A 12356-nucleotide genomic window follows, 5' to 3' on the forward strand; every position below is an offset into this window, starting at 1 on the left:
AACTGCAGAGGACACTGGAGGATGTTCAGGAGACCGGTAACAGGTTTTGCTTATTTATGGCTCCATTCAGATGAAAATAAGCTTAGCTGTAATAGACTCACCACTTCCAACAAAATCCTCACACGTGAACATCCAGTGTAGGAAGTTCCACAGCTCCATTGTTACTGAAATGGCATCTTGTGAGGAGCAGAACTACTCCCACCACTTGCTCTCAGTACTACATAGTGCAAAACCATTCTTCTCCCATGTGTCACCTGATAGTTATTATATTTTTACCATTTGTGCATAATTTAAGTTACTGAGTGAACATAAGTGAAAATATTATGAGATAATACCATAAATTCATACAGTGAAGAATTAATCTATTATAAACTTTAGATATAATAAATATTGTCAAATATTTTCAGAAGATTGCTAATGTTGGCTGCTTGGTAATGCCTGGGTATTGTTTTTTATTGAGAACTTAAAATCAACCATATTGAGAATGAAATAGCAGCAGCATACAGAGAGCATAGTGTGGGTTGTTATTTAGATGTTTAGGATGCACAGACATACTGGATATTCCAGTCGCTCACTACCAGAGAATGTAATGATTGTTACATCATGTATTCATTCATTCTTCAAAAGAGTAATTTTAAAGCTAGTAGCCACTAGATTATTAAAGATACAATATTTAGTATTATTTGCTTTTTTCAGGAATCTTATCAAGAATTGTAGGTCTACTAATGTAATTATTCGTAAAATACATACTTACAATTGACAAATGTATTTCAAAGAGATGTGTATTATAAATTGATCATTTATCCAGGTGAACCTTTTCGAAGATTTATTTTTTTTTAATTATTGAATAATTTGACCTGTTTTAAAAATCATTTAACAAATAGAAAATTAAATTTTGTTTGAATTGTGGAAACACTCCCACCCCACACAAAATTAGCTCTGCAATCAGAAGGTTTATTCTTGAAAGCGAAATTAAAATTTTTTCCATTAGCTATTTTATTGGTTTGACCTTGATATACATTCTATATTTTCCCCAAATTTTATATTTAACTCTAGAAAGAACAGCTTTCTCTGAGATTAATGATGTTGATTTTACAACTAGTACTTGTGGCAAAGAGAATAATGAAGGTGTTGCTTGTGGGGCTAAGTATCAACTGAATGTTTTAGAGCTTAGTATGCTGATTAAAAATGGTGTATGCATCTTGATATAGAAATTAATAGGCATGTGAAAACATTTTGTACTTTCCCTAGTAATCCTGGCATAGGATGCTTATTATTTTTGAAATTATCACCAGGTAAAACTTGAGTCTCATATCAAGTTTTCTACAGTTATTAGGTTATACCACCCAGCATATGTATAATAAATCTTTTTCTCCCCTCTACATTTCCTTTTTGCCATATAATCTAACTCTGGATGTTTTAATATGTGGTTCTCCAACATTATTCTTCTGAGAAGGAACGAACCTTCTCAGAAGGTTCACCCAGTTTTTTATTAACTGGGGAAATTTTTCCCCAGTTCATCTTCAAAATTTTTTATTTTATTTTAAATTAAATCGGTAATAAAGCTCCGATTAATTTAGGCTAGTTACAAAGCAACTCATCGAAGGTATGCTGGCTCTGCTCATTCATCCATCTCATTATCTCCTCATTCGTTATCTCCAGTTATTATATATATATATATATATATATATATATATATATCCCATTGTCTTTGCTTTCAGTAGACTATTGTATTGGTACATTCCGTATTCCTTCGGTTTATGATTTCAATTATGATTATTTTTCATGCAAAGCATTTCTAGTCCTACTATCTTGCTATGCACTGCAAATGGTGAGAATTCAGTAGGTTTGTTTGATGCATCTATTGACATAGTAGTTTCAGTATACAGTAAATAGTACAGAAATGATTAGTTTGAAACTGTCAAACTTCACAAAAATGATTAACATGCAAATATTAAAGCTGAAATTTACATTGTCTGTGTTATTTTTTTTTTTAAGTAATTGTCACATAATATAGGCTGTTATTTAATTGTTATGTAATAGATGTATATATATGTATGTGTGTTTTTTATTTTTTACTTAACACACATATATAATTTTAATTATTGTCTTACATTTGTCATAGAAATTTCCTACATGTTTCACCACATCAATGTATCAGCATTATCAGGGAATGAAAATATCCACAATTTTGTTTTGCCAGTCTTAGTTACATAAAATACCACCACATTGTTACCACACATCACACCACATTGTTACATATTATGCTTTATATGTGCAAAAGCACATCACAATAGTAAGTTTTAAAGTATAATATGTAATATTGTGATGTGATGTTATGGAAACATCATACGATACATATACACCATACGAAAATACACCATACTGATCAAAAAGTTGTATATATATTACATAACAATTAAATAATAGCTTACATTACATATCAATTAATATCCGCATGTGTGCATTTGTGTAAATGTATTTAATTTATTAGTAATTTAATTAGAAAAAATAAATAAATGCTCCATTTAAGGAGATTTCAGGTAACAGGTAATACTACATTTTGAAAGTGTCTGTTTGGTTTTTTCCTGTTATCACATTATTGTTGCTCCCATAGAATCTGCACTCCATTGAAATAAATATTTTTTTCTAATTGAAATTTGTTTTTACTTGCAGCTTTCTGTTTTATAAGAGACTTTTTCCTTGCTTGTGGTGGTTTTTCTTTAATGGCTTATCATTCCCATCCTTCATAATTTCATTGTAAAAAAAAAGGTTGGAACTTGTTTATATTATATTCTACTATTTAACATCTTATCCTGGTTACTTTCCAATTTGCAACTTGACATTTTTGTTTTCCCTTTGTAGTATCTCACTTTCTTAGCCATGAAAATCCACATTACATCTTTTTGCATTTCATGAATCATTCTTATTTACTTAATTTTAATAAAGATTTATATTACAAAAAGAAATATATACCGTATAAAATTGAAAAAATTAACAATTTTTAAACTACAAAAAATAAGAATATTTACATCCTGGGTTACTAGTTAGAATATGTATAAAAACTTATTACTAAATATTCTCACTAAAACTTGAGCTTTAAATTATCTGCTTACAATATAGTCTGTTTTATATATATATATATATATATATAATTTATAATCTCTTGCTTGAATTTATTATATGATTAATGTAAATGTGTTTTATTATTAGAACAGATTTGTAGTAAGCAGATAATTTGAAGAGAAAATATTTTTCTGTGAATATTTAGTAATTTTTGCATACTTTTATTTTATAGTATTTTATATATTGTATGTAAAATGATAACAGAACTTTTTCCTTTTATTGAAATAACTGAATGTAAATTAGTTTCTTCAAGCTGGATTGTAGTCAAGTAGCATTTACAAGTTAGTTATAAATCTATATAAATTTTCCAAAAAGTTGATTTTTTTGTAACTAAAAGTAACGTAAAAATAAAAATATTGTGGTTAACATTAAACTTCTGATTAATAAGACCACCTGATGATTTGATTATTTTTTTCATTCTAAGTAAAAATTAATTTTTATTAAGACTTACTTGTGTACTGAATTTAAGAGAACTCAACTGCCACAGTAAGACTATAAGTGTTATTATTTTGAATATTTCAGTTGTAGTCTTTAAACTAATAACTAATAAGTTTTAAGCTTTTTTTGTAAGAATATTTTATTATTATTTAAGATTTATTTAATTTTTGTCTTCGAGTTTGATCAAAACAATGTTTGCTGTATAAACTGAAGGTTATTTATTTCATTGTAGTTTATAATTCCTTTTTCTTTCTTTGTTTTATGTTCTTTGGTGACTGTTCAAAAATTGCTCTCTTAGTGGTTCATTCCATGTTATTGAATTTTAGTTTTCATGTTTTCCGATTAAAAATGTAGGATTGTGCTAGGCAGTTTCTAATTAACATTTTCAGGGAATAATGTGGTAATTTTTTGAATGGAAGTAACAAAATACTGTTCTATTTACAGTTACCCTTTTGTGCTAAAAAAAAAATCATTTATTTTTTGGTTCAGTTATGAGGATTTATAAATTTAATGTAATGTTTGATCTTTATAATTAATTTCTCTAAGTTATACAGTTTTTGTAAATGTGTATTGTAATTTTAAAAATCAAACATCAAAGAAATTTATGTGCCTCTTAACAACTTGACTGCCGGGCCATTCTTTATGTACTTAAGAAGATTCTTTATGTACTCGATTTGTGACAAGCCACATGGTCAAAACATTCTTTTTACTTTTCTGGTATTTACATATAGACTACGTAACTATAAAATTACTTATTTTTTGGTTTCCTTTTATTTTGGTTCCTTAATTGCCAAGATTCCAAGTGAAATCTGACGGTCTCCCAGATTAATTCAATATCCTGGAGTAACAATTTTTAGTCTGTGTGATGCCATGTGGAATCTCAACAAAATTAAAATTATAATAAACATTACATATCATTGGACTCAAAAATCAAATAATGTAATACATAATAATAAATAATAAAAAATTATAATCAAATACATAATTTGATTAAATACATAATCAAATAATAAAAAATAAAATAATTCTTATGAAATATTTTTTTTAATATAAAACTGATTTTTATAGTAATTTTACCGATACATAATTGATTTATTGAAATTTATAATAGACCCAGGCCTATTTGATAAATTTTGATAATAAAATAATAAACACAAAAAAGTGGAAAAACAGTTCTATAAATGGTAACCTTATAAACAAACACAAATATCAGAATTCCATGTTTTATTTTACAGCCTAAAATAACAAACAAAAAAAGGTTTAATAATCATTGTAATAAACAGAAAATAGATACAAAAGGAAAATTGAATTATACATTTAAAATAATAAAATATAATAATAAATGGGATACTAATTTATATCATAACAAAGATTTTCAACAAATTTTCTACAACAACTTTTCAAATTTTCTACAACAAATTTTCTGTCTTATGTATTTCAAAAAAGCATCCATTACAAAATCGAATTTGATATACTTGGTATTATGTTTGTGTACTATGTGATTGAGCATGTTTTCATCCATATTCTACACTTTATAAAATGTAGCATCGAGAATAGCATCCTTTACAATATTTTATTAAAATGTGATTGTCTTGTGATAGAGGTCGAGTTACTTGAGCTGCATTGTCAAAAAAATAAATACCGGTTACTGTCTAAATTGTTGACAATTTTTTTCTAGTAACTGCTTTCAGAAGTGTGTGGGCATTAATTATGCATATATTGCATAGCAGTCAAACACCAGTTTATGGTACTATTCTAAGACTTTCTAAGTGGAGAGTTCTTGGAGGCCAATTGATCAGAAAGGTCAACAGCTGATTTAGTAGAATTATAGTTATAACAACATTCAGTTTTAATTTCATTTTACTTTTAACTGAAACTTTCAAAGAATTTGAATCATCTGTTGTGCTCAGCATAAGAAGGTCCTTCTATTTTAAAACAAGGACATTTGTTGAACTCTTCTTTGAAATGACTTCCTTCTTTTTCAGTTTTTTCCCCAACAACACATTTAGAGTTTAAGTTCTGGTTTGTACTATTTAATTTGTGTGCAAGATCAACACTGGTATACTAGTTGTCAACATACTGTATCCTTCCAAAATTTAAATAAGGTTTAACAAGTTTCATGTTGACTTTAAAAGATAAGCTTGTATTTCCAGTACGCTCCTTGCCAGCATAAGTTTTATTGCAAGTCTATAACTTTTTGAAACATATAATTTGAATAACTTGATTCCATAACTTTGCCTTTTCTTTTTTTTACAAACTGCTTAAAAATTAACCTGCCTGTGTAAGGTAAACAACATGAGTACTTTCTGGCACAACATACAGTAGTAGTGTGACTAATAAATCTACTTTATCAATTTTATAGAGTCTCACCTGAAACAGCTTCAGTGTTGTATGCAAAATGAACAGTTTGATGTAAAAGTTCAATTCTGTTGCGTGCCATAATTTTTGATATGTTGTTTTCAAAAATAAATGATTTACTCCAATAGTCAGCTTTAGACAAAAATGTTACAAGGCTCAGCCAAAGAACGATTCCATACAAATTTTTAAATTCTTTGTGATCAGTTGGTACACATTTGCTCAACCTAGATAGTATATTAAGTTTAACTGCATTTGTTTTCTGTTCTCTATGTATATATATATATTAATTGAAACTATCACTTCAATTACTTCCTCATCAAAAAACAATGAATAAAAGTCAAAAGTGGTATCTTCACATAAAGTTTCACAAATGTTTTGATTAATTCCAACTTCAGAATTATTTTAATTGTATGCAAAGCCATTTCTAACGCCACTATATGGACTCCAAGTCAGAACGTCATCATTACCATGGGAAGAATCAACAGATGGGTTACTTAAATAGTTTAGATTATTTAAGTTTTCTGGCCATCATGAACTACACAGACTTCATTTTCACTATCACTTTCATTACTGTCAGAAGCACTAAAATCTGGGTTCCTATCTGAATTGGCCAACCCTGACAAATCACTACCCATTAAAGTATTATAATTCACTTTCATCCATCTTCAGAACTTTAATAAGTAACAGTTTATAATTTAAAATAAATATTACTCTACTTCAGTACTAATTACAAATTATAACTTCCTTAATATACACTACAGAAACATAACCTAACGTGCAAATAAAATAAGTGCACGGCTATGGTTGTTAACAAGAATAGCAGACAACATGCAGAATAGCCAACTACATAATTGTAAAATATTGAGTTTTATATTTATTATAGCAAAATGAAAACTATAAGCATGTCAAACATACAAAAAAAAAAAAAAAATAGTATTAGTAATCCTAATCTAATTATCCTTGTAAATTCTTTATTTTTTAACTTTTTAAAATGTTAACACTATCAAATTAAAGCTGAGACTTTCAACTTAACAGATATTTAGCTGAAATTGTGCTAATGTGCTTCCATATGCAATCACTTGTACTACACGAGATTCCATTTGTACTATCATTACTTGGAAACGCATTGTGATTCTAAATGGGATCTTAAAACAAAACTGGCAATGTAATGAGCAATTCCATTTGGAATCTCATGGAATTCAAGCTGTTAAACTATGTGGAATATTATTATACAGCTATATTTTAATGTTTACCATAGATAATATGTGCATAATAAATAATTGTAGCTGTGCTCTCAAAAATCCTAACTATGGTTATAGTTCCGGTCAAATCATTTATTTAATTAATGACAAACTTTATGTAATTTATTTGCAATGGATTAATCTCAACTGTTTAGGATGTCATAGGAGGTAAAAAAATGTTCTCATTTATTATATGTTGATTAGTTGTTAAATTTGAAGTACTGGAACAGTCCTTATGAATCTCAGATATAATGACTGAGTATTCTCTAGTATTTTTTATTGCCCAGGGATTAACAAAATTGTTATTACATTGTTTTATAAGTTTGAGAACAAAAGAAGACTGAAATGGAAACAAAGAGTAATCACTAATTTTCAATGAAATATTTTTTTTTCAACTATAGATGTGTGTTCGATAGACATTGTCCTAATGTTAATGATGTTTATTATTACTGAGTGTGTTAATATATAAATATATAATTAGTTAATATGTGTTATAAAATAAGTGTATGTTTGTAACTTTGTTGTTATTTTATTAAGGGTAAAAAAATGAGCTTACTCTTTGAGAAAGTTAAACAAAAATTTAATATATTTAAAAAGGTAAATTTTTATCAACAGCACTTAAGATCTTTTAAAGTAACTAATATTTTTTTTTAATCGCACTAAAAAATGTAACAGTTATTTTGTAATATGCTTTGTAATGAATTTTTAAAAATTTGTTTTGGTGAGATTTTCTTAATTTTTGTTTTATATGTAATTTTCATTATAGCTTTAATTTAAATTTGATAAATACTTCTAGTATAACATTAAAATTTTGTAGCTATGAAAAAACAGTCCTGCTTAAGAATATTGGAAAATGAACAGTGTAATTTATCTTGTATAAGAATGTTGTTTTATATTTAATTATGTGTTAATTATAATTGCCAGTATTTTATTGCAGATTTTTATCTTTCATAAAAATTTAAAGTCCAGTCTGTAAAGCATGTAAGATATTGTGTATAATAAACAAGTTTATGATAAATTCTCATGAAATATACTTTTGTTTCTTTAATTTGTTATCTTTTCAACAGCATACATGATGCCTTTTATTGCAGTGGGCCTGATTAGCATGCTAGCAATCAAAGAAAAAATTAAAACTGGTATTTCTTTCAGTAATTACTGTAATAATGTCTCTACCACATTACTTATGGCAGTACTTAAGGAGGGGGGAGAATATCTGAATAAAACTCTATCATCACACTTATTAAACACTTAATTTTGTGATCGTCACCTTTAATGATGTTAACAAAAACATTTTTTTTTTAAATTACATAGATTACAAATAATTTTCTTATTTAAACAATAGTGATTAACTAAATAAAATTATTTGCTAGTTGTTAAAAATTTTATTATTAAAATTTCCTTACATTGTTACATTTTACAAAATTATTTAATTCTTCCTCTTACTCTTTAACTACCTGATATCTGTTAGTAACATCTTATTGTTATATTAACAGTTTCCTGTTAATAAGGGATTAAATCCCATTTTTGTAATCTCAAAACCTAATTAACAGTTTTTAGCCTTTAAAAGACATGTATTTATTCAATTACTATTAGCCAATCCATTCTAGTTCAGTTTTACAGTATAGAAATTTACTCATTCTGATTGCCCTTTGAATGTGCATTATGTATAGTAGATTAGTGGTTATTATTTAATAGTACTTATTTAAATTAGTAGTAGTGTTTATAATTTGATCGATGAACAAGAGTTCAATATTGCTTCTTAAGCACGATTGTTTCTTGTAAGGGATTAAAACATATTATATGACCACATTTTTGTTCATAGTATGGGAATGGTTGCAGCCTTTAACCATATAAATTCCTGTTAAATGTTACTCAGCATTGTAGTAGATGTGCCTAAGTTATAATTCTCGATTCTGCCATTTGTCGAAATAGTTAAATTACTGGCTATTGAATTTCACCCACTTTTGTTTAGAAAGATATTTTGTTTAGATATAAACAAACACCTTACTTGGTTATCAGTAGACTGTGTCCTTGAACACGCTGAAAAAATTAGCATGGCACAGCTCACATTACTGAATTATATTATTAACATTGTTTACAATATGTTGTTTATTTATAAATATGTTATCTATTACTTTCCTGGCATCATGGCTCTAGAGCTATGCTGCAAGAAGGAAAGTATGATAATCACTCAAAAAATGGGTTTTTTCATTTTTGGAAATTTCATCACTTAGGGACCTCAAAAAACAAAAATAAATTTGGGGTTAATGTTTTTTATATAAATACAGTTGTTGGTGTGTTTGAAGCTTAATAACTTTTGACAGGATAAACTGATTTTGATATAATTTGGCACACAAACTAATGCTTACAGGAGGAATTTGTTGATAAAAATTTGGGGTTAATATTTCCAGGGTGTGGAGTAGACTTTCAAAGGTTTTCTCAAAATTTTTTATACAACTCCACTTTATAGTAAGCTCAGTACATGCTTATCTTATCCATTTAAAAAAACTTTGCCCCCAAATTTTATCTATTCCCCAAAAATAAAAACCATTTATCATTTTATTTATTGCATATTTTTTAACAAAATTGTTTTTTATATTTTCCTAAGCATAGTAGTGGCCCCAAAAAAGTACTTTGGGAACAATATTATGGGTGGGGGAGTGGATCAGAATTTAAAAATATACATTTTTGAATTTTCTAAAACTGTTTTTAGTTTATTTAAACTTTTAATAACAATAATATTAAAATAAAATTCCATCATAATTCACTCCCATCTCCCAAAAAGAATTCTTATGTAACCTTTTATTAGTTGTATATTTTTCAATAGAATCTTTTTTAATTTATTCCATTTAACATAGTAAATATAAACAAATCAAAAACATTTCTTGGTAGGTGATTTTGAAGTGTGGGGGGAGAAAAAAGTTAAAAAATATCAATTTTTAAAATTTTTTCATGTATCATTTTTCCACTATATAAGAATAAATACCTAGTGCCAGTAAACTATAACAAATTTGTTGTAAGTTTCTTTTTATAGCTGCTGATATCTGGTTGTTTTGAGTGACAGAAGATGTATACATGGTCATCTGTTGGGTGCAGTGGACCTTTCTGACTCGACTTTGTGTGGAGCAGTTGTTTATATTCAAGATATAAGTGAAATGAGTTACAGTGCAGTAACTAGACGTTTTGCTATCCATTGATTATATCTTTCTGATTTTTGTTTGATTGGTCTTCAGCTTTAAAAAAACGATATTTTTAGATGTTTGAATAAAATATTTTAACTTTAAATTATAATAAACTTCAAATTATGTCAGTGAGATTACTTAAAGTATATTAATGAACAATAACATATTCTCTGGAGATTACAGTTTATAATTTCTGCCCTGGAGAAACATTCTTTCAACCTTTACATAACCTAAAGCATGTAAAAGACCAAGAACAAGTCAGGAAAGACTTTATATATGATGGAATGCATTCAGATTGCTGACGTATTGTTTATTACTAATCTTGAAATTGAATTCATAATAGTATTGAATGAATTTGAAAACTTTGACTGCAGGTATTTTTTTTTGATAACTCAAGAACACCAAAATATTTAATCACTGTTGTACAGCAGTTCCACCTTGCTCATCAAGGAACAAAATTTTTATCTAAACTACACTGAGTTATAGTAATCGCTGATTAAAATATTTTTCCATGAAAGTGCATACAGTGCAGCATAAAAACTCAACCAAAAAATTAAGGCAGTAATATTTGGAAAGTTACATGTTATTTTTGGGTAGGAAAGACAGTTAATAATAGTTTTCAATGAAAAAGTTTTGATTGAAAAACATGCAATAAGCTAAGGAATATAATTTAATATTTGTTAGAATTTTAGCAGAGGTTTTTTAATTACTTAACTTTTAATAGCATGGATCTTATTCATATATGTAGTTTGTACGAGTTTTTATTATATGTAAAAGTTTTGATAGATTTATTTAACTTAATTTATTTTGAAAATGGTTTATTACTTGGGGTTTTTATGGTGACAAGTTTTGTTAGTATTATACTGTTACTACCAAGAATAATCAGATAATCGCTTGTGGTTTCCCTATGAATTTTCTGATAGTTTACATAATGTATATCGCTTCACTCGCAGGGACATAAACTTAGAAGTAGTACATACATGTCTTGTTGACCAGCCAATATTTAAAGACTGCTTGTATTTAAATATCACTGATTAGAAAGAGGTCAAAGTTCTTGCTGTCATATTTAAAGAGTTGGGTTTGTCATTAAAACTGCATGATTAAATGTGGCCCGATGATGAATTTATGAAGACACTAGATTCAGAAACAAATTTTGGGAATATAACAAATGAACTTTATAAATATGATATTAGGCATGCATTCAAAATATGTCCACTGAATCTTGTGTGCATTATACTTAGATTATATTATGGTATATGAAGAGGTTATAAGAAACACTAATAATTTACAACTAATGTTGATTTACTGATTGAAAGTTGTAAATAAATTTTATATACTCATAAACCACTACTGAGGTTCACTTACAGAACAATTTATTATAGATTTTAATTTTTTTACATTTTTTAACTACAATTTAGTATTACAGGTTGTGTTGTTTATAATGCTTACGCAATTTTTAATTTTTGAAGAAAGTAATAATTTTTAAATCTTTTATTTAATATAAAGAATAATATTAACATGCTGACCGGTTACACACTTATATCTAAAAACTTTGTAATACTGATATAGTAAATGTAATTTTATTTTTGTTGATAAAAAATTATACTGTTTAAAATAAATAAATACATAAATAATTCTAATTTTAAAATGAATATTCTCTCTATTTCTGTGTATCAACATAATTATGAAGTATTTTCATTACTTTTATATAAAACATGTTTTATATATTTTATTTTTTATTTAGTTGAATCCTTATTAGTTATTATTTTAAAAAAAGCAGTATAGATGATTACCACACAGAGCATTTCTTCAGTGGATTCATTGGTGTCCCAACAGGACACTGAAAAACATGAGCAAAGTCTTCATTGTTTGATAACGTTCCAATAACTCTGGAAAATTAAAATTATTATACAGCCTTTCTCTTTGTTAGTAAATAATGAAATGATACATGCTTTATCATAGAAAATCATTACATTACAATTGTGTTTTACAAGATTATATCGAGTGACAA

General features: G+C 27.0%; 1 protein-coding gene across 4 annotated transcripts in view; it reads right to left on the reverse strand.

Moving 5' to 3' along the window:
* Positions 1–11094: 11094 nt before the first annotated feature.
* The window catches only part of LOC142334213 (neprilysin-4-like), a 112650-nt gene continuing 111388 nt past the window's right edge, over positions 11095–12356 (reverse strand). For all 4 annotated transcript variants that reach the window (XM_075382054.1, XM_075382055.1, XM_075382056.1 and 1 more), the window contains one exon: positions 11095–12234. In XM_075382054.1, the coding sequence (XP_075238169.1) occupies positions 12135–12234 (100 nt within the window). In that variant the 3' untranslated portion in view covers positions 11095–12134. The remainder of the gene's footprint in view (positions 12235–12356) is intronic.

This window comes from Lycorma delicatula, chromosome 1 (assembly GCF_047948215.1).
Source record: "Lycorma delicatula isolate Av1 chromosome 1, ASM4794821v1, whole genome shotgun sequence".
NCBI classification, from domain to species: domain Eukaryota; kingdom Metazoa; phylum Arthropoda; class Insecta; order Hemiptera; family Fulgoridae; genus Lycorma; species Lycorma delicatula.